At 46.8% G+C, this 23,582-nt stretch overlaps 1 protein-coding gene across 6 annotated transcripts in view; it reads left to right on the forward strand.

The window, feature by feature from the left end:
* The window catches only part of nbn (nibrin), a 98,479-nt gene that overhangs the window by 69,883 nt on the left and 5,014 nt on the right, over positions 1 to 23,582 (forward strand). For 4 of the 6 annotated variants that reach the window (XM_038809085.1, XM_038809087.1, XM_038809086.1 and 1 more), the window contains 4 exons: positions 4,367 to 4,447; positions 18,278 to 18,439; positions 22,052 to 22,165; positions 22,373 to 22,422. In XM_038809085.1, coding sequence (XP_038665013.1) covers positions 4,367 to 4,447; positions 18,278 to 18,439; positions 22,052 to 22,165; positions 22,373 to 22,422 — 407 coding nt within the window. Of the gene's footprint in view, positions 1 to 4,366; positions 4,448 to 9,122; positions 9,213 to 18,277; positions 18,440 to 22,051; positions 22,166 to 22,372; positions 22,423 to 23,582 lie in introns of those variants that run through there. The other 2 variants (XM_038809088.1, XM_038809091.1) reach the window with 2 other exon arrangements.

The raw sequence follows: 23,582 nt of genomic DNA on the forward strand, positions 1-23,582 counted from the left end.
AACATTTTCCTCTAAATCATTTATATATACTTAGAGCAACAAAGGTCTCAGCACTGATCCCTGCGGAACACCACTGGTCACCGCCTTCCATTTAGAAAGGCACCCTTCCATCGCTACCCTTTGGCTTCTCTGGCTGAGCCAGTTATGTGGCAAAGAGTTCCACAGATTCACCACCCTCTGGCTGAAGAAATTCCTTCTTATCTCTGTTTTAAAGGATTGTTCCTTTAGTCTGAGATTGTGCCCTCTGGTTCTAGTTTTTCCTACAAGTGGAAACATCATCTCCACGTCCACTCTATGCAGGTTTCCGCAGTATCCTGCAAGTTTCAATAAGATTCCACCTCATCCTTCTAAACTCCAACGAGTACCACGAGTTAGAAAGCCACACAGGAGATTGTCATCGGCCACATGTAGAATATTGCATATAATTCAGGTTGTCACACTACCAGAGAATGTGGATGCTTTGGAGCGGGTACCGAAGAGGTTTTACCAGGATGTGGTCTGGTTTAGCTATGACCCAAAAAAAAGCCAAGCAGCGTGCCTTAATAACTATTGTCCAGTGGCTCTGACATCCATCAGGGGCTGGTTTAGCTCACTCAGCTAAATCGCTGGCTTTTAAAGCAGACCAAGCAGGCCAGCAGCACGGTTCGATTCCCGTACCAGCCTCCCCGGACAGGCGCCGGAATGTGGCGACTAGGTGCTTTTCACAGTAACTTCATTGAAGCCTACTCGTGACAATAAGCGATTTTCATTTCATTTCATTCATCATAATGAAGTGTTTCGAAAGGTTAGTCATGGCACGAATCAACTCCAGCCTCCCGGATTGCCTTGATCGACTACAGTTCGCCTACCACTGCAACAGGTCCACAGCAGACACCATCTCCATGGCCCTGCACTCTACCCTGGAACACATAGATAACAAAGGCACCTATGTCAGACTCCTATTTATTGACAACAGCTCAGTCTTCAACATCATCATTCCTACGAAACTCATCTCCAAACTCTGTGGCCTTGGCCTCGGCTCCTCCCTCTGTGACTGGATCCTGAACTTTCTAGCCCACAGGCCACAATCAGTAAAGATAGGCAACAACACCTCCTCTACGATCATCCTCAACACCGGTGCCCCACAAGGCTGTGTCCTCAGCTCCCTACCATACTCCTTATACACCTATGACTGTGCGGCCAAATTCCCTCCAACTCGATTTTCAAATTTGCTGATGACACCACAGTAGTGGGTTGGATTTCAAACAATGACGAGACAGCGTACAGGAATGAGATAGAGAATCTGGTGAACTGGTGCGACGACAATAATCTCTCCCTCAGTGTCAACAAAACGAAGGAGATTGTAATCGACTTCAGGAACCGTAGTGGAGAACATGCCCCTGTCTGCATCAATGGGAACAAAGTAGAAAGGGTTGAGAGCTTCAAGTTTTTCAGTGTCCAGATCAACAACAACCTGTCCTGGTCACCCTATGCCGACATTATAGTTAAGAAAGCCCACCAACGACTCTTCTTTCTCATGAGACTAAGGAAATTTGGCATGTCACCCACGACTCTCACCAACTTCTACAGATGCACCATAGAAAGCATTCTGGTTGTATCACAGTTTGGTATGGATCCTACTCTGCCCAAGACCGCAGGAAATTACAAAAGGTTGTGAATGTAGCCCAATCCATCACGCAAACCAGCCTCCCATCCATCGACTCTGTCTACAATTCCCGCTGCCTCAGAAAGGCAGCCAGCATAATTAAGGACCACATATATATATATTCTCTTCCACCTTCTTCCATCAGGAAAAAGATACCAAAGTTTGAGGTCACGTACCAACTGACTCAAGAACAGCTTCTTCCCTACTGCCATCAGATTTTTGAATGGACCTACCTCGTATTAAGTTGATCTTTTCTCTAAACCTTGCTATAACTGTAACATTATATTCTGCAGCCTCTCCTTCCCTATGTACGGTATGCATTGTTTGTACAGCATGCAAGGAACAATATTTTTCACTGTATACTAATACATGTGACAATAAATCAAATCAAAGAATGCACACCCAGAGTCCTCGACCATTCCTCAGACGACAGGCTCTTCATTTGAAGAATCATTCTTGTGAACCTCCTCTGGACCCTTTCCAAGGCCAGCACATCCTTCCTTCGATGACCAGGGCCATATACAGTCTCGGAAGTACATCCCTGCTCTTATATTCTAGCCCTCTTGACATGAATGGCAACATTGCATTTGCTTTCCTAACTGCTGACTGAACCTGCACGTTAACCTCAAGAGAATCTTGAACAAGGACTCCCAAGTCCCTTTGTGCTTCTGATTTCCTGAGCATTTCCCCATTTTAGAAAATAGTCTATCCCTCCATTCATCCTTCCAAAGTGCATAACCTCACACTTTTCCACATTGTATTCCATCTTCCACTTCTTTGCCCACTCTCTTAGCCTGTCCAAATCCTTCTCAATACGACCTGTTCTTTTACATATCTTTGTATCATCTGCAAACTTTGCAACAGTGCTTTCAGTTCCTTTTTCCAGATCATTAATGCATATTGTGAAACGTTGTGGCCCAAGCACAGACCCCTGAGGCACACCACTAGTCACTGGCTGCCATCCTGAAAAGACCCCTTTATCCCCACTCTCTGCCTTCTGCCAGTCAGCCAATCCTCTATTCATGTCAGGATCTTACCCTTAACACCATGGGCTCTTAACCCATTTCACAGTCTCCTATGCGGCACCTTGTCAAAGGTCTTATGGAAATCTAAATAAATCACGTCCACTGGTTCTCCTTTGTCTAACTTCCTTGTTACCTCCTCAAAGAATTCCAACAGATTTATCAAACGTGACCTCCCCTTGACGAAGCCATGCTGACTCAGCCCTATTTTTTCATGCACTTCCGCGATCTCATCTTTAATAATGGACTCTAAAATCTTACCAATGACCAAAGTCAGGCCTATAATTTCCTGTCTTCTGCCTCCCTTCTTAAATGGGTGTTACATTAGCCACTTTCCAGTCCTCTGGGACCTTTGGGCAACATGCTAACAGAGTGGTTCGCACAATTGCTTCACAGCTCCAGGGTCCCAGGTTCGACTCCTGGCTTGGGTCGCTGCACGTTCTCTCTGTGTGTGTGTGTGTGTGTGTGGGTTTCCTCCGGGTGCTCCGGTTTCCTCCCACAGTCCAAAGATGTGCAGGTTAGGTGGATTGGTCATGCTAAATTGCCCTTAGTATCCAAAATTGCCCTTCGTGTTGGGTGGGGTTACTGGGTTATGGGGATGGAGTGGAGGTGTGGGCTTGGGTAGGGTGCTCTTTCCAAGAGCCAGTGCAGACTTGATAGGCTGAATGGCCTCCTTCTGCACTGTAAATTCTATGATTCTATGATTCCTGCCTCCAGTGATTCCTGAACGATCAACACCAATGCCTCCACAATCTCCTGAGCTATCTCCTTTAGAACTCTGGGGTCCAGTCCAGGTGGGATCCAGTCCTTACAGTCCAGGTGATTTATCCACCTTCAAACCTTTACGTTTCCCCAGAACCTTCTCCTTAGTAATCGTCCGCGCACTCGCCTCTTCCCCCTGATTCTCCGGGAGCTCTGGCATCCCACTGGTATCTCCACCGTGAAGACTGATGCAAAGTAACTATACAGTTCCTCCGCCATTTCTTTGTTTCCTATTATTACTTCTCCAACCTCATTTCCAGTGGTCCAATGTCTATTTTTGCCTCTCTCTCACCTTTTATATATTGAAAAAATCTCTTCCTATCTTCTGTTATATTACTAGCTAGCTTACTCTCATATTTCATCTTCTTCCCACTTATTACCTTTTTAGTTGTCCTCTGCTTGATTTTAAAGGCTTCCCACTAATCCTTGCCACTTTGTATACTTTTTCTTTTGCTTTTATGGTGTCCTTGACTTCCCTCATCAGCCATGGATGCCTTGGCCTGATTCCACCTCCTTAGGATGAATTTCTGTTGTGCCTCCCGAATAACCTTCCAAATCTGCCATTGCTGTTCCACTGTCTTCCCTGCTAGGTTCCCCTTCCAATCAACTCTGGCCAGCTTTCCCCTCATGTCTTTGTAGTTACCCTTATTTAATTGTAATACCGTTGCATCTGATTCCAGCTTCTCCCTCTCAAACTGCCGGGTAAATTATATCATATTGTGGTCACTGCTCCCTAAGGGTTCCTTCACCTACAGTTTCCTAATCAAGTCTGCCTCATTACACATCACATTTTTTTTAGAGAAATGTAGCCACTATTAAAACTATACCCGTGGTACCCAGATTCACAACGCAGTTTGCATAAAAGATATATTTTGGGGCATGTTAATTAAGTGGAAATTCTGGAATGTAAATGTATTTTTTTTTCTTTGTATTCAAGCATGCAAAGACATCACAAGTCAACCAGGAATCCGATATTAAGCACAAATTACCTGTGGGCCTTAATAAGGAGTCAAATAATGTAAGTATTTTACACTATTGCAAATCCAACCATATTAAATCATTACTAAACTTTACAGAATTGTCTTTTTCCTAGTAGGCTCTGTCACAATCTGCTCCAAAAAAATCTCTTGGATATTCCACAAATTCCTTTTCTTGGGACCCACTACCAGCCTGTTTTTCCCAGTCCAACTGCATATTGAAGTCCCCCATGACTATTGTAATATGGCCTTTTTTATATGCCTTTTCTATCTCTTGGATTTAGTTTCTGCCCCACATCCCAACTACTGCTAGGGGACCTGTACCTTTGCGATTCCTCAACTCTACCCACACAGATTCTAGGTCTTCTGATCCTATATCGCTTCTTACTATCGTTTGAACTTCATTCCTCACTAACAAGGCAACCCCAACCCCTCTGCCCATCTGCCTGTCCTTTCAATAGGACACATATCCTTGGATATTCAGATCCCAGCCCTAATCCCTTTGCAGCCACGTCTCTGTGATGCCCACAAAATCGTACCAGCCAATTTCAATGTGCGCAACAAGCTCATTTATCTTGTTCCGTATACTGCACACATTTAGGTACAACACCCTCAGTCTTGCATTGACCACTCCCTTCTCACACTTGTCACCTTTTTTACTCTGACTGAGCTTAGATTCCTGCCACCTCCTATACTCTCTGTTCTATTATGTGGTCTGGAAACTTTACTAACCTCTCCTGAGCCCTCGGCTCCTTTGTCCTGCCTTTCTTACAGATGTTTCCGGTCAGTACTGAAGATCAGTGCTTCTACTATAGCAATGTTTTGATCTTTGGTGAGCACAGTAAGAAGTCTTATAACACCAGGTTAAAGTCCAACATGTTCGTTTCAAACACTAGCTTTCGGAGCACTGCTCCTTCCTCAGGTGAATGAAGAGGTATGTTCCAGAAACATATATATGTATATGCTATCCAAGTTGCAATGCGACTGAGAGAGAGGTGCCCCTAAAAGCCGGTGGTGATAAGGCTGCGCAATATATCTGGGTTATGTAGCATTAATTCTTAGATCCCTAGTCTCACGATAAGCAAAATAATAAAACTGCAATTCTGAGGCCAATCATGTGCACGGGAGTTTTCTGTTTAAAAAATATTCAGTTTGTTTATTTCTTTTAAAAGTAAGGTGACTGGAAAACGACAGATTTGCATGGTATTTTATGTTGTCCTAATGTGAAGTTCATACTTTGTAGTCTATGTCAGTAAGTGGAAAATTTTCTGTGATCATTGGATGACCAGCCTGAGACTTTGAAGTTGTTCATTTAATATGTTATAAATTGATTTGCATCTATCATGAACTGTATAAAAGAATGTCTACGCAGATAAAAGTTACATTTCACTTGATTATTAAATAGTTTAGAATTTTTTTCAATTCCAATACCTGTCTCTCTCGAATTTTCTTTCCCTCTCGCACTGTACAATCAGTGTTCATCCTGGCTATCTGATTAATCTGTGATAATTATCGTCAACCCCGTTGGTCCACATACACAAGTTTGATCAAATAAACAATTCCACCAAACAACAATTTCATAGAAACACTGAAAGCACCATGTCAGTCAATACTCTGGAGCAGAAATATTTTCCTTTGCTATCGTGCATAGTTCAGTCAAAATGTTTTATCTGCTTTGTTGTTTCTTTAATCTCTCCACACTGCCCAACCCAATTTTGCACTATGAGTTAGCATTATTTTTGATCACTTGTCCTTGCATTTAGATTGCCAAGATTATATACCAGAGAAGTGTATATTCTCCATGGCAATGCCTCGACCAATCAGAATCTACTTGCCAACCAATCGGCACTCTTCTTATGAAGTATAAATTGTTGTTCAATTGCCTTCAGTATTCTTGGAAATGTCCTGATTAGTGGAAGATGAAAAGATTTGACATGTCTTTTGTTCAGCAATATGAAGTTCTGGACTACCAAACAATTGAGGCGAAAATTGAGATTTTGGGAGTGCCTTTACTGAAGCTGGCTATTAGGAGACTTAAAGACCTCACATAATTGTTAAACTTTTTCCATAAGGTTAATAATTACACTGGTTTGGGAATCAATGGCAAGCAATTGAAAATTGTCACTCGGTGAGCAGAGATCAGGAAAAAAAATCTTCATACAAATAGCTGTTGGATCATGAAATGCTTTGCCAGGGGAATTGTTCATTTTTAATTATGCATCTTTTAACGTGAAAGTGGTAAATATTTGATGTCGTGAGAGATGCAGGCTTTTGACGAAGGAACTAAATTACAGGATTAGCTTAGATTGCACCATACTGGCAGAGTCACCTTTTTCTTTCATTTTCTCTAAATAAAACCTGTTGCCGTCATGGGATCGTAAACCAGAAACATCAAGCAGTATTAATATTCTACACTATTTACAGGGACTGTTGAAACGTTCACATAATTGTTGAAGGTGGTCAGACAAGTTGAGAGTGCTTTGTATTTTTAAAAAAACAAAAACATTCTTGGCTTTATAATTGGGGATATGAATGAAATTATGCTAAACCTTATAAATCACAGGTTAGGCCCCAGCTGGAGTTTTTGTCCAGTTTTGGGTTCCACATTTAAGGATGTTGGACTTGCGGTAGCGGCCATGAAGTGAGAGGTCGCACATAAGGTGGCTCCTGCCTGAAGACTTGTTTTTTTTGGGCCCTTCCTGCCCATTTTGCGGGTGCTATGCAGGTAGAAAAGTGGTACAGTGGAGGAACTAGGATTCCTACTCCGGTATGGGATGTCGAAGAGTTATCAAACGAGGACTATGTCGAGTAAAGGGCACTCTTTGAACTCGGAGGACAGGTGTAGCGCAGAAGGAGAAAACATGGCAGAGGGACATGTGGCATTGTTGCCCGCTCAATGGTCGACTGAAGCTGGTGGTGTTCCTGTCGACAGAGTTTCAGAAGCAAAGGCAGATGGTCACGGAGGACTTGGGCGAGGTGACCAATCCAATTCGGGCAGCACTGGAAAAAGTGAAACAACGGTTGAAATTGCAGAACTCGCCAATCCAAAAGTATTGACAGTCGGAGATATCTAGGTGTAGTATTGACAGTCTGAGATATCTAGGTGTAGTATTGACAGTCGGAGATATCTAGGTGTAGTATTGACAGTCAGAGAGATCTAGGTGTACAGGTCACTGAAAGGGGCAACACAGGTGGAGAAGGTAGTCAAGAAGGCATACGGCATGCTTGCCTTCATTGGCCGGGGCATTGAGTATAAGAATTGGCAAGTCATGTTGCTGCTGTATAGAACCTTAGTTAGTTCACACTTGGAGTACAATGTTCAATTCTGGTCGCCACGCTACCAGAAGGGTGTGGAGGCTTTAGAGAGCATGCAGAAGAGATTTACCAGGATGTTGCCTGGTATTGAGGGCATTAGCTATGAGGAGAGGTTGAATAAACTTGGTTTGTTCTCACTGGAACGACCGAGGTTGAGGGGCGACCTGATAGAGGTATACAAAATTATGAGGGGCATAGACAGGGTGGATAGTCAAGAGACTTTTTCCCATGGTAGAGGGGTCAATTACTAGGGGGCATAGGTTTAAGGTGAGAGGGGCAAGGTTTAGAGGAGATGTACGAGGAAAGTTTTTTTCACAGAGGGTAGTGGGTACCTGGAACTCACTGCCGGAGGAGGTGGTGGAAGCAGGGACGATAGTGATGTTTAAGGGGCATCTAGACAAATACATGAATAGGAAGGGAATAGAGGGATACGGACCCCGGAAGTGTAGAAGATTTTAGTTTAGACGGGCAGCATGGTTGGCTCAGGCTTGGAGGGCCGAAGGGCCTGTTCCTGTGCTATACTTTTCTTTGTTTGTGGAGGAGACGGTTTCTGACTATGAGAATCGGATTGCCTCCTTAGAGGCAGAGGTGATAATGATGTTGGAGGGGCAAAAAATGATGAAGGCCAAGATTGATGACCTGGAGAACCGCTCCAGTCGACTAAAGTTGAGGAGCGTTATGCTGCCTGAGGGCACAGAAGGAGCGAACGCCACAGAATTTGTAGCAAAGAAGTTCGAGCAGTTGATGGGGGAGGGGGTCTTTACGAGCCCTCCTGAAGTGGACCTGGCCCATCAGTCACCTGAGGAGAAAGCTCAGAACCTGGGAGCCGGCACAGGTGGTCATAGTCCCATTACACAGGTACTTGGACAAAGAAAAGATCCTGAGGTGGGCTAGGGAGACATGAGAGTGCAGTTGGAAAGACCACACCGTCAGAATCTACCAAGACTTGGGGACTGCACGGCTGAGTTTTGATGGTGTGTTTGGTTCTGTTTTCATTGGATTTTCATGTTATCGTTTTGTAATATCTGTTGCCCTGTGTGGGGGTGTGGGCTTTTGGATGCGTTAAAGCAATTGTTAGGGAAGACCTCTGGTTGCGGCAATGAAGGAGTAGGTCGTACATTTGGTGTCTCCAGCTCGGGGTTGGGCCTTTGGACCTTTTTTCCATATTTTTCCATAATATGTTGGTCATGGGGGTGGGGGGCTTCAACACAGTCATTGACCCAGGGCAAGACCGGTCACGCTCAAGGACAGGCAGGGTGCCAGCAATGGCGGGGGAGGGGGGGGGGGGGGGGTGGACCCATGGAGATTTGGGTGGCCGAGAGTGAAGGAGTTCTCCTTCTACTCACACTACTCACACGTGCATAAAGTGTACTCCCTTATTGACTTTTTTATCCTGAACAGGGCTTTACTGACGGGGGTAGTGGACACCGAATATTCAGTGATCACAATCTCGGATTATGCCCAGCACTGGGTTGACCTACAGGTGAGCAAGGAGGGTGGCCAATGCACGCACTGGAGACTTGATGTTGGACTTTTGCGGATGAGGAGGTGTGTGGGCGGGTGGGGAAATGTATCCAGAACTATCTGGAAGTTAATGACACAGGGCAAGTCTTAGCTGCAATGGTCTGAGAGGCACTGAAGGCGGTGGTTAGAGGGGAGCTGATCTCGATACGGGCCCACAGGGAGAAAGCAAACAGAGCAGAGAAGGACCGACGGATGAGAGAACTACTGCAGGTTGACCGGAATTATGCGGAGACCCCAGAGGCAGGGCTTTTAAGGGAACGACGGAGGCCACAGGCGGAGTTTGACTTGTTAACTACAAGGAAGGTGGTGGAGCAGCTGAGGAAGGCAAGTGGGGGGGGGGGGGGGGGTGATTTATGAATACGGATCGAAGGCCAGCAGAATGCTTGTGCAGCAGCTCAGAAAGAGTGAGGCAGCCAGGGAGATTGGGAAAGTAAGAGACAGAGATGGGTACCTGATCGGAGATTCAGCAGGGGTTAATAAGGAGTTTTACAGCAGGCTGCATGAGTCCGAACCCCCAGCTGGGCCAGAGAGGATGAGGCAATTCTTAGGGGGGCTGAGGGTGGAAGAACTAGCAGAAGGGCTAAAGGCCATGCAGTCAGGTAAAGCCCCTGGACCGGATGGGTACCCGATGGAGTTTTATAAAAGGTTCTCTGGGATGCTGGGGTGACTGCTGATGAGGACATTTAATGAGGCAAGGGAGAGAGGGGTGCTTCCCTCGACGATGTCACAGCCACTATCTCATTGATCCTGAAGCGGGATAAGGACCCGGAGCTATGCGGGTCCTACAGACCGATCCTCCTACTAAGGTGTAGATGCCAAACTGTTGGCCAAAATCTTGTCCTCTAGGATTGAAGACTGCGTTCCGGGTGTCATTGGGGAGGACCAGACGATATTCAATAAGGGTAGACAGTTGGCGGCCAATGTAAGCAGGTTGCTGAATGTGATCATGATGCCCCCAGAGGGCAGTGTCATGTGAGAGTACCTTTAAGAAATGGGTGTTCATAAATGGGTGTGTATATAAATATCTGTAGTGAGAGTACCTTTAAGAAATGGGTGTTTATTACTGCAGTGATGTTAGAGAGTGGGTGGAGTTGGGCTGTCTGTCACCTTTTTACTTTTGTTTTTGAGCAGGCTGCAGGGTGTGTTTTAGTTTTATTTTCAGTGTGGGAGCTGAAGCCAGACAGAGCAGGTGTAGTGTTGATCTCTCTGCCATCAAAAGACTATCTCTTGATCATTTGGTGAATTCAGAATTATAGATGTTCTCAGCAGTGAATGTAAACCTAATGTGCTTCTGTTGAAAGTTGTTTCTTCTATCTTCTGGATGTTGTTTGGGAAGTTATTAAGGGTTACTTAGTGTTGTATTCTTTGGGGGTTGTATTTGAATTGATGGTTGCTAAGATGTTCACTGTATGTTTTAAAAAGGTTAACTTGAGTTTATAGAATAAACATTGTTTTGCTTTTAAAAAATACTTTTCCATTTCTGCTGTACCACACCTGTAGAGTGGCCGTGTGCTCCCCATACAACAATCTATTAATAATTGTGGGTCAGGTGAACTCCATGATACACTTTGGGGTTCTCTAAACCCTGGCCCATAACAGCAGGGACGCGGAGGTAGTGGTCGCAATGGACGCAGAGAAGGCATTTGATCGGGTGGAATGGGATTATCTGTGGGAGGTACTAGGGCGGTTTGGATTTGGACAGGGCTTCATCGACTGGGTCAGACTGCTGTATCAGGCTCCTGTGGCAAGTGTATGAACGAACAGGTTGACAACGGGCTATTTTAGGCTGCACCGGGGGACAAGGCGGGGATGCCCCCTCTTCCCACTGCTGTTTGCGCTGGCCATAGAGCCGCTGGCAATTGCGTTGAGAGCCTCAAGGGGCTGGTCCGGGGGATGGGGTGGAACACAGTCTCGCTATACGCAGATGACCTGCTCCTTTATGTTACGGACCCACTAGAAGGGATGGAAGAAATGATGAGGATTCTGGGGGAGTTTGGCCGGTTTTCGGGTTATAAATTGAACATGGGGGGAAACGTGAGATGTTCGTGATCCAGGCAAGGGGGCAGGAGAGGGGATTGGGGGAGCTGCCGTTTAGAGTGATGGGGGAAGCTTTCGGTACGTAGGCATCCAGGTGGCGCGGGAAGGGGAACAGCTACACAAGTTAAATCTGGCCCGACTAGTAGACCAAATGAAGGAAGATTTCCGAAAGCGGGACGTGCTCCCGTTGACACTGGCTGGGAGGGTACAGACAGTGAAAATGATGGTCCTCCCGGGATTCCTGTTTTCAGTGTTTCCCCATCTTTATTCCACGGTCCTTCTTTAAACGGGTCAATAAGGTGATCTCTGGCTTTGTATGGGCGGGTAAGACCCCGCGAGCAAAATAGGGGATGCTGGAGCGCAGCCGGGGGAGGCGGCTTTAGGAATTATTATTGGGCAGCGAATATGCCATGATTAGAAAGTGGGTGGTGGTGGGGAAGGGGAGGGAGGGTCGATGTGGGAACGAGTAGAGGCAGCATCATGCAAGGGCAGTAGTTTTGGGGCATTGGTAACAGCGCCTCTGCCGTTTCTGCCGGCACGGTCCTCCATCAGCCCCGTGATGGTCGCAGCTCTGAGAATTGGGGGCAATGGAGGAAACATGTGGGAACAGAGGGAGCATCGGTCTGGTCTCTAAACTGCAATAATCACCGGTTTGCCCCGGGAAGGCTAGATGGAGGATTCCGGAGATGGCAGAGAGCAGGGATCGAGAGGATGGAAGATATGTTTATAGAGGGGAGCTTCCCAGCCTGAGTGAGTTGGAGGAGAAATTTTATTTGACTGAAGGAAATGAGTTCAGGTACCTGCAAGCGTGGGACTTCCTACGCAGGCAGGTCTCGACCTTCCTGCTCCTACCACCAAGGGGGATACAGGACAGGGTAGTTTCCAGAATGTGGGTGGGAGAAGGGAAGGTTTCTGACATTAACGAGGAACTCATGCGGTCAGAGGAAATACAGACTGAGGAGCTGAAACACAAATGGGAAGAGGGGTTAGGAGGAGAGATAGAGGATGGTCTCTGGGCAAACTCTGAGTAGAGTCAACGCGTCCACACCATGTGCCAGGCTCAGCCTGATACAGTTTAAGATCATTCACTGGGCTTACATGACAGTGGCCCAGATGAGCAGGTTCTTTGCGGTAGAAGATAGGTGCGCAAGATGTGCGGGAGGACCAGCGAACCAAGTCCATATGTTCTGGGCATGCCCGAAGCTAAGGGGATTCTGGCAGGGGTTTGCCGATGTCATGTCTAAGGTGTTGAAAACGAGGGTGGCACAGAGTCCAAAGGTGGCGATTTTCGGAGTGTCGGAAGACCCGGGAATCCAGGAGGAGAAAGAGGCAGACGTTCTGGCCTTTGCCTCTCTGGTAGCCCAGAAACGGATATTATTAGCTTGGAGGGACTCAAAGCCCCCGAAGTCAGAGACCTGGCTAACTGACATGGCTAGCTTTCTCTGGAGAAAATCAAGTTCGGCCTGAGGGGGTCAATGTTGGGGTTCGTCCGGAGGTGGCAGCCGTTTGTCGACTTCTTTGGGGAAAATTAACGGTCAGCAGAAGGGGGGGGTGGATTGGGGTTTAGTTTAGTTTAGTTTAGAGTAGGGTGTTAGAAATGGTGGGACCTGGTGAGGGAGGAAGAAGGCTTTTTCACTATGTTTATATTTGTATGTACACTGTTTCTTCTGTTGTTGTTATAAAACCATAATTACCTCGATAGAATGTTTATTTTTTAAAAAGCAATTGTTAGGAATGGGGGGGAGGTGGGAAGGACGGGTTTGGAGTACAAAAAGAGTGGATTCAAGTAGAGGGGGGTTGGGGCGTGGAACCTTTTGTAAATATAACTTGCATTTCTCCCCAGGTCAGTTCTCCCCTGCTAGCAAAGATGCTGATGAACGGGAAGTGGAGTGGGGAAGAATGTCGTGGCTGGTTATTTGCGGAGTGGTGGGTTTTCTTTTGTGGATTGGGATAACAACCTAAGACGGTTGGGTTTTCTTTGGGGTTGGTGGGGGGAGGAAGTTGATGGGGTGCAGGTGGAGTTGGGTGGGTAGGCTGCTGACAATGAAGGTCTCTTTGTTGAGCTGTGGGGTGGAGGGAGGTGGTAGTAGCCATCTTGGGCCTGAAATCTGGGCGAGGGAGAGCCGTGTGAGATCCCCTTAAGACTAGGATGTGGCTGGGAGGGGGCGCGTGGGGTGAGGCCCCCAACCAGACTGGTCATTTGGAACGTGAGGGGATTCAATGGGCCGATTAAAAGATCTGGGGTGTTCGCCCATTTAAAGAGCTTGTAGGTGGATGTGGTTTTCTAATAAGAGACTCGCCTGAGGATTAGGAATCAAACGAAGTTGAGGAAAAGGTGGATGGGATAAGTGTTCCATTCTGCATTTGACGCGAAGACGAGGGGAACCGTAGTGCTTATTAATAAGAGGGTGGCCTTTTCAGTGGGTAATATAGAGGGAGATCCGAGGGGTAGATAAGTGACGGTGAATGGAAGGTTGGAGGGGGCCCCTATGGTTTTGGTGAATGTGAACGCACCCAATAGGGAGGATACAGAGTTTCTTAAGTGGGTGCTGATGGCGGTCCCGGGTTTGGATTCACATCGGCTGATTAATTGTGTGCTTGGCCCCAGATTGGATAGGTTGCGTCCTAAATCCCTGAAGATATTGGGGGTGGCAAAGGAGTTGCTTGAGATCATGGAACAGATGGGCGATGGGGGGTTTGATCCATGGAATTCTCCCTTTTTTCACTTGCACAGGGTTTACTCCCACATTGACTTTTCCATAGTGGTTAAGGTATTGCTCCCTGTGGTGGTAGGTCGAAATATTCGGCAGTTGTCATATCTGAACATGCTCTGCGTTATGTGGATTTGTGTTTGAAGAGCGGTTGAGCCCAGCGACCTTTGTGGAAGTTGTATGTGGCATTGTTGCCGGATAAGGGGGCGTGTGGGAGGATAGCTGCAGTCATCGGAACGTACGTGAAGTTGAGGAGGTCTCTCCTTCCACGTTCTGGGAGGCGTTAAAAGCAGTGATTGAGGGGAGCTGATATCGATTAACACACACAGGGAAAAGGTGGAGTGTTGGTGGAGGCTATTCTGGCGGTGGGCCAGCAGTACTCGGCTACCCCAAAGGAGGAATTGTTGAAGGAGAGGAAGAAGCTCCAGGTGGAGTTTGAATTGGTATCGATGAGGAAAGTGGTTGGCCAGTTGTGTCAGGTACGAGGGGCATTCTCTGAACTTGGGGAGAAGGCCAGTAGGCTCACCAGTGTGAGATGGCAGGCTGCCTAGAGGGAGACGGTACAAACCTGGGGGGGGCTGGAGTGGTTTCTGAGAGGGGGACTCTGACATGAAACGGTTCTTAGATGGGTTAGACTTCCCAGTGGTGGAGGAGGAGAAAGTGCAGGGGCTGGAGGCTCCACTATGGCTGGAGGAAATTGAGGTGCATCTGCTCGCTGCAGTCTAGGAAGGTTCCGGGCCTGGATGGATTCCCAGTGGAATTCTGGAAACAAAAAGTTGCAATGGAGCCAGGGCCTCATCTGTTGTCAATGTTTAATGATTTACCCTGGGGAGAGTTGCTAACCACATTGGTGCAGGCTTCTATCTCTCTAATACTGAACAAGGATAAGGATCCAAAAAGAGTGTGGGTTTTACCGGCCCATATCTCTGTTGAATGCCGACGCAAAGTTGTTGGCCAAGGTGCTGGCAACAGGCTTGGAGGAATGTCTGCTGAGGATAGCAGTTGAGGATCAGACTGGATTTGTGAAGGGCCGACAATTCTCGGTTCATATAATGAGACTATTGAATGTGGTGCTGTCGCCCCTGTCCGGTTCGGAGCTGGAGGTGGTAATCGCAATAGATGCAGAGAAAGTGTTCAACCGGGAAGAATGAGAGCATGTCTGAGATGCTGGGACGGTTTGGGTTTCGATCCAGGCTTATTTCTTGGATCAGACTGGTGTATGAGGCCCCACGTGATCGTTCATACTAATGCATTAAGCTCAGGGTACTTTCAATTATATAGGGGAACAAGGCAGGGGTGTCCACTTTCCCTGTTGCTTTTTGCATTGGTGAACTGCTGGCTATCGCACAGAAGTCATCAACAGAGAGGGGAGGTATGGAGCACGGAGAGTCCTTGTACGCAGACGACTTGCTGTTTTATGTACAGACCTACTCTACAGTGTGGGAAGGATTATGCATGTGTTCAGTAAGTTTGGCTTCTTTTCAGGGTGTAAACCTAATGTGGGGAAAAGTGCGGTGTTTCTGGTGAGCCCTCGGGGTCAGGGAGGAGGCCTAGAGAAGTTTCCATTTTGGCTGGCTTGGTGGAATTTCAGGTGGCTCATGACTGGGCATTGAATTTGGCCAGCTTGATAATAGGGATGAAGGGAGATTTGAAGAGGTAGTGTGCACTGCTGCTATCAGTGAGTGGGGGGTGGGGTGAGGTTGGCGTTGCCGAATTTGATGAACTACTGGGCTGCAAATGTCGAGAAGGTTGAGAAAAGGATCTTGGAGGAAGGGTTGGTGTGGGGCTGATGGATGCATCCTGTACAGGGTCGGGTTTGAGGGCATTGGTGATGGCTGCTCTTCCGTTCTCACCAGCCAGGTACTCTGCGAGCCCGAAGGTGGAAGTCTCATTAAGAGTCTGGAACCAGTTTAGACAATATTTTAACAGAGAGGCAATGTTATTTTGTGTGCCGATATGCAAGGACCATAGATTTATGCCAGTGGGGTTTGACTCGACCTGTAGAGTCCAGAAACTGGAGGGAGTAGAGAGATTTAGGGATTTAGTTGTGGAGGGTAGTTTTGCAGGATTAGAGGAACTGGTGGAAAGGTCCCAAGGAAAATGGGTTCATGTATCTCCAGGTTAGAAACTTTGTGCGGAAGGAGCTGGCCACTTTTCCTCGGTTGCCACCCCCCTCGTTGATGGACAATGTAGTGCCTGAGGATGTGGTAAGGGGGGGGAATATTTTGGATAACTTTAGGCAGTTGAGGGAGAGGGCCTCGCTGGAGGAGATAAAGAGGAAGTGGAAGAGTTGGGTGGTGCATTTGAAGGGGGGGGGGGGGGAATATGGTGTGAGGCCTTACGTAGGATAAACTCTACCTCTTTGTGTGCGAGTATGAGCTTAATCCAGTTTAAAGAGGTGCACAGAGTGCACAAGGCTAAAACGTGTGTGTGTTTTTTTTTCCAGAGGTGGAGAACAGATGTGAATGGTGTTCAAGGAGACTGGTGAACCATACACATGCTCTAGTCCTGTCTGAAATTGGGGAAGTTCTGCGAATTGTTATTTGAGATAATGCCAGAGAGGGTGGTGTCCAGATTGTTAGTGGCAATATCTGAGGTATCGGATGAGCTGGGAGTGCAGTAGGGGAAGAGAAGCTGATATGTTGGCATTTCCCTCTCTGATAGCCTGGAGGACGATTTTGCTAGGGTGGCTGGTCCCAGAGCCACCCTAGGGTGATGGCGTGGATGGGAGATCTGTCGGAGTTTCTGCGTCTAGAGAAAATGAAGTATACCATTAGGGGTTCTATTCATGGTGGAGGTAGTTTATCTCCAAGAATTGCTGGTCGTCAGCAAAGAGTGCGGGCAGTAGGTCGGGGGGTGGGGTTTGCTGAAATAAAACGGGACACGCGGTGGGATGATGGATTGGTTGGTTATGAAAATTTTATAAACTTGAATGAGTGTTGTGTATTTTGTAAAATGGAAAAAGTCCTGAATAGAAAGGAAGGATGTCAAGGCCTTGGAGAAGGTACAGAGAAGATTTATTAGACTGGTACCAGGGATGTCAAACTTTTCAATATTAATAATCTTTATTAGTGTCACAAGTCGGCTTGCATCAACACTGCAATTAACTTACTGTGAAAATCCCCTAGTCACCACACTGCAGCGCCTGTTCGGGTACACTGAAGGAGAATTCAGAATGTCCAATTCACCTAAGAAGCACGTCTTTTGAGACTTGGAGGAAACCGGAGCGCTTGGAGGAAACCCACGCAGACACTGGGGAAACGTGTGACTCCGCAAGTGACCCAAGCCGGGAATCGAATCCGTGTCCCTGGCTCTGTGAAGCAACAGTGCTAACCACTGTGCTACCATGCCATCCATTACCTGGAAAGTCGAGTAATAGCAAAGTACTGTCAATGTCGGAATCGGTTTTCAGAAACAGAACAGCAGGCAGGACAAAACCGGTGGCATAATGTAGCAAACTCCCAACAGTCTGAGGTTGTGTTCAGGTAATCACTTAACTGAAGCATAGCCTTCAAGCTCCAGGCTCCAGACCATGTGGGAACCAACCAACTAAACGTCCACTAGCAAATCACAAACAATACTTCCACTAAATTTGACTTATAATATGTCCTTTTATAAAAAAGGAAATATTTTATTTTAATTTGAAGTGATTTTCATGCGCATTAATCTATAATTCATCATCTATAAAAAAGATGCACCCTGTCCTAGATGTGGGTATAAATATAAATGTAAGTAAAAGGAGTAGATCATACAACCCCCTAGGTTGGCTCACATTGAGCTTCTACAGCAACTTCACTTTCCTGACCTCTCCTTGTATATTTTGATTCCCTTCTTGCCCAAATAAATTACCAATCCCAACAGCTGAGCCTCTGGGTGGAGAATCAGCCATACTCTGAGTGAAAAGATTTTTCCTCATCTCAGCATAAGGTTTTGTGTCATTTTTTAAAAGAGTAAGGAAATGAAATTTTGTTGCGATCGTTACAGGGCTTTTCTGAGAGCAGAACTGGATTGCTGTGTGCAGTTTTTATCTCCTTACCCAAGGAGAGATACACTAGCCTTAGGGATGCTAGAAAGATTCACTAGATTGATTTGAGGCTAAGGATAATTTTATGAGGAGGGATTGAGTAGAATGAACCTAACGTATCCCAAATTTAGAACAATGAGAGATGATCTCATTGCAACACTGAATAGACTTGACAGGGTGAGCAACTCGATGAACGATGGACAATTGTGAATCAGCAATTCCTATGATAATTATGCTAATATGTTTGCTTTGTTTTGTAGTATTTAGAATTACTCCATGAATCTGAAAATAATGAAGCTCTTCCAAGCAGGCTTCTGGTAACTGTGTTCAAGTCGCTTGTTGTTAACCAGCCTGGAAGAGGGAAAATACTTGCCTCAAGTACAGAGAACAGCCAATTGAAGAACTTTAAAAAATTTAAAAAGGTTAATAATGTATTATGCTATACTTCCATCGTATGGATAATTTTTTGGTGTTTCAATCTATACTTGTGTGAAAATCAATCTTGGCTGCCATGATGCTGTTGTTAATGTGTAAATCCACCAGCAACTTCAGGGATTAAGCAATGCACTGTGAGTTGCTAATCTTAGAGCTTTCTCTTAAATGCAGTCTGTCCATTTTTATTTAGGTTAGGATTTTCTGCGCTGCACCACAGTGAGTTTTGCAGGGGTGACCCACCATTGGCCAGTGGCGGGAGTTTTCAGTCCCGCTGCTGTCAATGGGTTTTCCCATTGTTCATACCCACTATGGGACCGGAGGATCCTGCCGGTGGGAACAGCCGGAAAACTTTAGCTTTAATCTTTCATGGGATGTGGGAGTTGCTGGCAAAACCAACATTGTTGGCCATGCCTAATTTCCCTTGAACCGGCCATTTCAGCGAGCAGTTAAGAGTCAACCACATTGCTGTGGATTTGAAGTCGTATGTAAACCAGACCAGATTAGGATGTCCTTCCCTAAAGGACATTAGTGAACCAGGTGAGTTTTTATAACGATCAACAATTGTTTCATGGTCACCATTGCCGACATTAGCTTTTAATTCCAGATTTATTAATTGAATTTAAATTCCACCAACTGCCGTGGTAGGATTTGAGCCCTTGTCTCTAGAGCTGATGGTGTGACCATAGACAATTTGTTTTCCATTTCAATTCCCTTTTTTCACACCGCTCTTCCCCTTCAGATATTCTGCTTTTAGATACCCAGAAACTGCCATCTGCCTGGCTGCAACAGCCCAAGAAGGAAGAGGGAGTAACAGCACAGTACGGATGAAGTGGCCCTGTCATTTGTTCTGGTGCTTACAGCCACCAGTTCAGATACGAACACTGTAAAAGCATGGCCACTAGTATAGATTTGGGAAGTGGTGAATTATTGGGCATGAGTGAGCTGCAGCTTTTCTTAAATTTGTTCATGGGGAGGTGGACGGCACTGGCTAGTTCAGTATTTATTGCCTATCCCTAACTGCCCTCAAGATGTTGGTGGTGTTCTGCCTTCTTGGACCGCTGAAGTCGATATGTTGTAAGAACACCCACAGTTCTCTTAGGAAGGGGGGTTCACTTTCCAGCAAGGCCAGGGAAAAGGATGGTTTGCTTGCCAGGTCTCACTGAAAGGTAAAACTACAACTTAGTTATGCTGCAGAGGATTTGTTTGATGACCTTTGTTGGGTCGGCATACAGGAGAATGCTATGGACACACATACACAGATGTGTTGCGCATTGGCCAGCCTACCAGTCAGTCTCGGTCCATCTGCAGACCCAGAGACACTTTCATTACTGTCCCAGACCTTGTATGGACAGGTCACCTAAGCCTCTGACTTCTTGAGAGGATGAAGAAACCCTCTCTGACAAATTCAGGAACTCAGCACAATACCTCCCAAAAACACTGTAGCGCACGCACAAGCACTTTACAACAGAAAAATATGTTTTTCAAAATCAACTTGACTGCAAGTTGAGTGCCTGGCTCTTCATGTAACACTGGTATAAGATTCAACTTGCAGATGAGCACTTGGATCTTCATTTTTTTTAAATTTAGAGTACCCAATTATTTTTTTTCCAATTATGGGGCAATTTAGCATGGACAATCCACCTAACCTGCACATCTTTGGATTGTGGGGGTGAAACCCACGCAGACACGGGGAGAATGTGCAAAATCACATGGATAGTGACCCAGGGCCGGGATTCGAACCCAGGTCCTCAGTGCCATAGGCAGCAGTGATAACCACTGTGCCACGTGCTGCCCTTGCACTTGATCTTTATAGGCCTGACTTTTTAGGGTGGCAAGGGCTTGGTCCCCCACCATCCAAAGAGTTGTCAGGGAGCACATCCGCACTGGCGCTTCGCTGCCATGCTGTACTTTACGCTCTAATAAGTATTGGCTGGAAATAGGTGGGACACCCACCCCTTATTCGGGAGGAAAGCCCAACTTGGATAGCTGCGAGCCAATCTGATTGGCCGGCAGTTCTTCAATCGCTGTAGCGCCAGAAGAGGAAGTACGCAGAGCTGCCTGAGTCTAAGTCTTTATGAATCGAAGCAAGTGCAAGGGGTGCCTGTGTGGGTGGGGGGGTCAGGAAGGCTTGGGGCATTGTGAGGAAGGTCGGTCGGGGTCTCGGAGAATAGGGCAGATGGTCCAGAGGTCATCCCGGCCTTAAGGGGTGAGAAACCCAGTCAGAAGGCACCTTCTGATGGAGGCATCCCTTCAACCCCCCCCCCCCCCCCCCCAGCCCCGAGATAAAACTTTCAATGTTCCGAGGTTTCCTGCGTGGAATTGCAAACATTTTAGACTGGGTGGGAAACAGCCCTGAATTTACCATTTTCAAGACCTCCCTTGGGGCATGGGCAGGCTTCCTGTCTGAAGTCTTGCCCGCCACAGCGTACCATCACTGTGCAGCCAGGTTGGGCTGGAACCCAGAGGGAATCCTGGGCGCGATTCTCCGTGGGACAGTGTCCGCGCCGTTGCGTTTCACGATGGCGCTAAACGGGCGCGGGCAGTACCGATTCTGGCCCCCACAGGGGGCCAGCACATGCTGGAGCTCCGGCCCTGACGCAACATGGCGTGGGGGTTCTGGGGCCGGACGTGTAATAAAGTAGGGCCGGAGCAGGAGAGGCCGACCTGCCGATCGGTGGGACCCAATCGTGGGCCAGACCCCATCAGAGGCCACCCCCCCCCCCCCCCCCCCCAGCTGAAGGAGCGCTTTTCCCCGCCCCACAGGCCGCCCCCGACCCTTCGCGCAGAGTTTCCGCCGGCAACTACCAGGTTTGAACGGCGCCCGCGGGACTCTGCCATTTACGTACGGCCGCTCGGCCCATCAAGGCCGGAGAATCGGCAGCCCGGCTGCGGACCGTGGCCCGTGACCGGCGCCGCGCCAAACGCGCCGGCACTCCTCAGAGATTCACCTGCCGGCGTCGGACCGGCGCAGCGGGAAAAAATGGTGCGAATGGTGATTCTCCCATACGGCGCGGCATGGGAGAATCACGCACCCTGTCTCTGCAATTGCTCGCTTTCCACCACCTAAACTTTTGGCAATCTAGCGAGGAAGGAATTAATTCAATTGGTGTTCCCAATCCAGTTCCGGGAGTCCAGAGTCGCATCAGCCAGATTGTGTGTCATCAGGTTAATGCTCAAAAGATTGCTTCTGGCAAGTGTCTCTCTCGAGAAGGTGGGCCAACTGAGCTATGTTAGAAATGACTGGCGGCCCAACATGTCCGGCAAAAGAAGCACTTGCGCTTCCATGGAAAGCTTTTTGAGTTGGAATGTAGAAAGAAGGTGAAATGTCCCACTGCAGCAGGATAGAGACCTGTGTCATTCCAAGCAGTTCTGTGTCTGTCCAAGAAAATGTTTTGTGCTTAAAGGTAGCTGATTGCTTGTTGTCTGCTTAAATGAAAACTATATACAGGAAAATGTGCTGTCTGATGAGAATATGTTTTCATTCAGCATCTTCTAACTGATTTTTTTTTAAACCTATTAAATGCATGGTTGAATCGTATGCATTAATTTGTTTATTATTTAAGCTACCAATTTGTTAAAACTATTTTCCATTATTATAGACTTTATACCCTGGGGCAGAAGAACTTCCTAAAATTATTGGGGGCACAGATCTGAAGGCTTATCAAACCAAGAAGAGCTCCGAAATGGAAGAATGGTTAAGACAAGACGTGGAGGTATGACGTGGATTAGTGATCAAGGCCTGGGTTTTCTTCTGTGTTTACCAAACTGTGTTTGCCTGCAATTCCTTTTTTAAAATCACTTCAATGAAAACCCTGGCTAAAGAGGATTTGTTAAACTTCGACTGCATATTTCTCAATCTGGATGCCTTTTAATTACATGCAAACTGCATCGTAATATATTCCATAATTTGTTTAACCCAGGAGCAAAGCCAGCAAGCTAAAGAAGAAAATCTTGCTGATGACTTGTTCAGGTAAGAAACAAATATTTTTTAAAGAACTGTGAATGATGTAAACAAGTGAAGAGGAGCATACCTCCGCCATGCTGTTGTTAGCTCAGTTATTACCATTAAGCAGCTCTTCCTTGAGGTTTTCCCTACAAAGCTGAATTTGTTTTTAAATTCAGAACTTCAATCTCACCGAGAAGTTTTCAGGCCAACCCGCATCCCACAACCTGCTCTGAAAACAGTTTTTCCAGCTGTGACAAATTCTACCACAGCAGCTGAGGCAATCTAGAACATTTTGAATAAAATACTCCATAACATTCTTTATTAAAAAAAACTTATCCTATTTCCAGTGTTAACGGGTTATTTCAATTTTATTTCTTCTGCTACATGCATTTGAGCAAATCACTGGCTGATCTATTCTTGTACTCGTTCTCTTTGTCTTACTTATTTCCTTTTTTATGCATCTTTACTACAACAAAAGTGTTTTCTGAATTTAGCTTATGCACGCATAACTAGGTGGTTCAATTTGTTTTTATTTCATCCCTGAGTAAAATTGCAAGTAGCTATAGTCCCTTTGTATGATTTGTTTCCCAAGTGAAATGAAATGCAGATTAAGGACAGGATTTAATGGAGGCGACAAAAGTCTCACCCACCAGCTGGAGTAACAGCAAGAGCCCCCCCCCCCCCCCCCCCCCCGCTCGCCTCTTTTTGAAGTCTGCCATATCAAGTGTCCCACACTTAACTGGACAGCAGATTTCCTTTCTCAGGATCTAAGACCCCAGGGTTGAAGTCCAGCCGTTGAGAGTTGCTGGCCAGGTCAGCTCAATTGAACAGCAGTGCCATTGGTTAGTGGTGTCTGTAGCCGGTACAACACCCACCCAAGGCCAAGTATCATTGTTGGATCTGAAGCCACAGGAGTGATGGGTGAAGGTCGTTGGGGATCTGCAGAGAAACTGGAGGTGGGTCAACAGCAAGGACAGTGGGTGAGATTCTCCGCAAATGCGGAGAGTCGTAAAGGCTGCCGTAGAACTGGCCGTGTTTCACGGCAGCCTTCACGCCCGTTCCCGGGACCCGATTCTCTCCCCCTCCCATCGGGGCTAGGAGCGCGACCCCGGGAATCACGGCATCGCGGCCTTAATGACCGCCGTTAAGGCCGCGCGCCAAGATAACGCGCGGCCGGCTCCAAC

The sequence above is a fragment of the Scyliorhinus canicula genome, chromosome 10 (assembly GCF_902713615.1).
Source record: "Scyliorhinus canicula chromosome 10, sScyCan1.1, whole genome shotgun sequence".
Taxonomy (NCBI): Eukaryota; Metazoa; Chordata; class Chondrichthyes; order Carcharhiniformes; family Scyliorhinidae; genus Scyliorhinus; species Scyliorhinus canicula.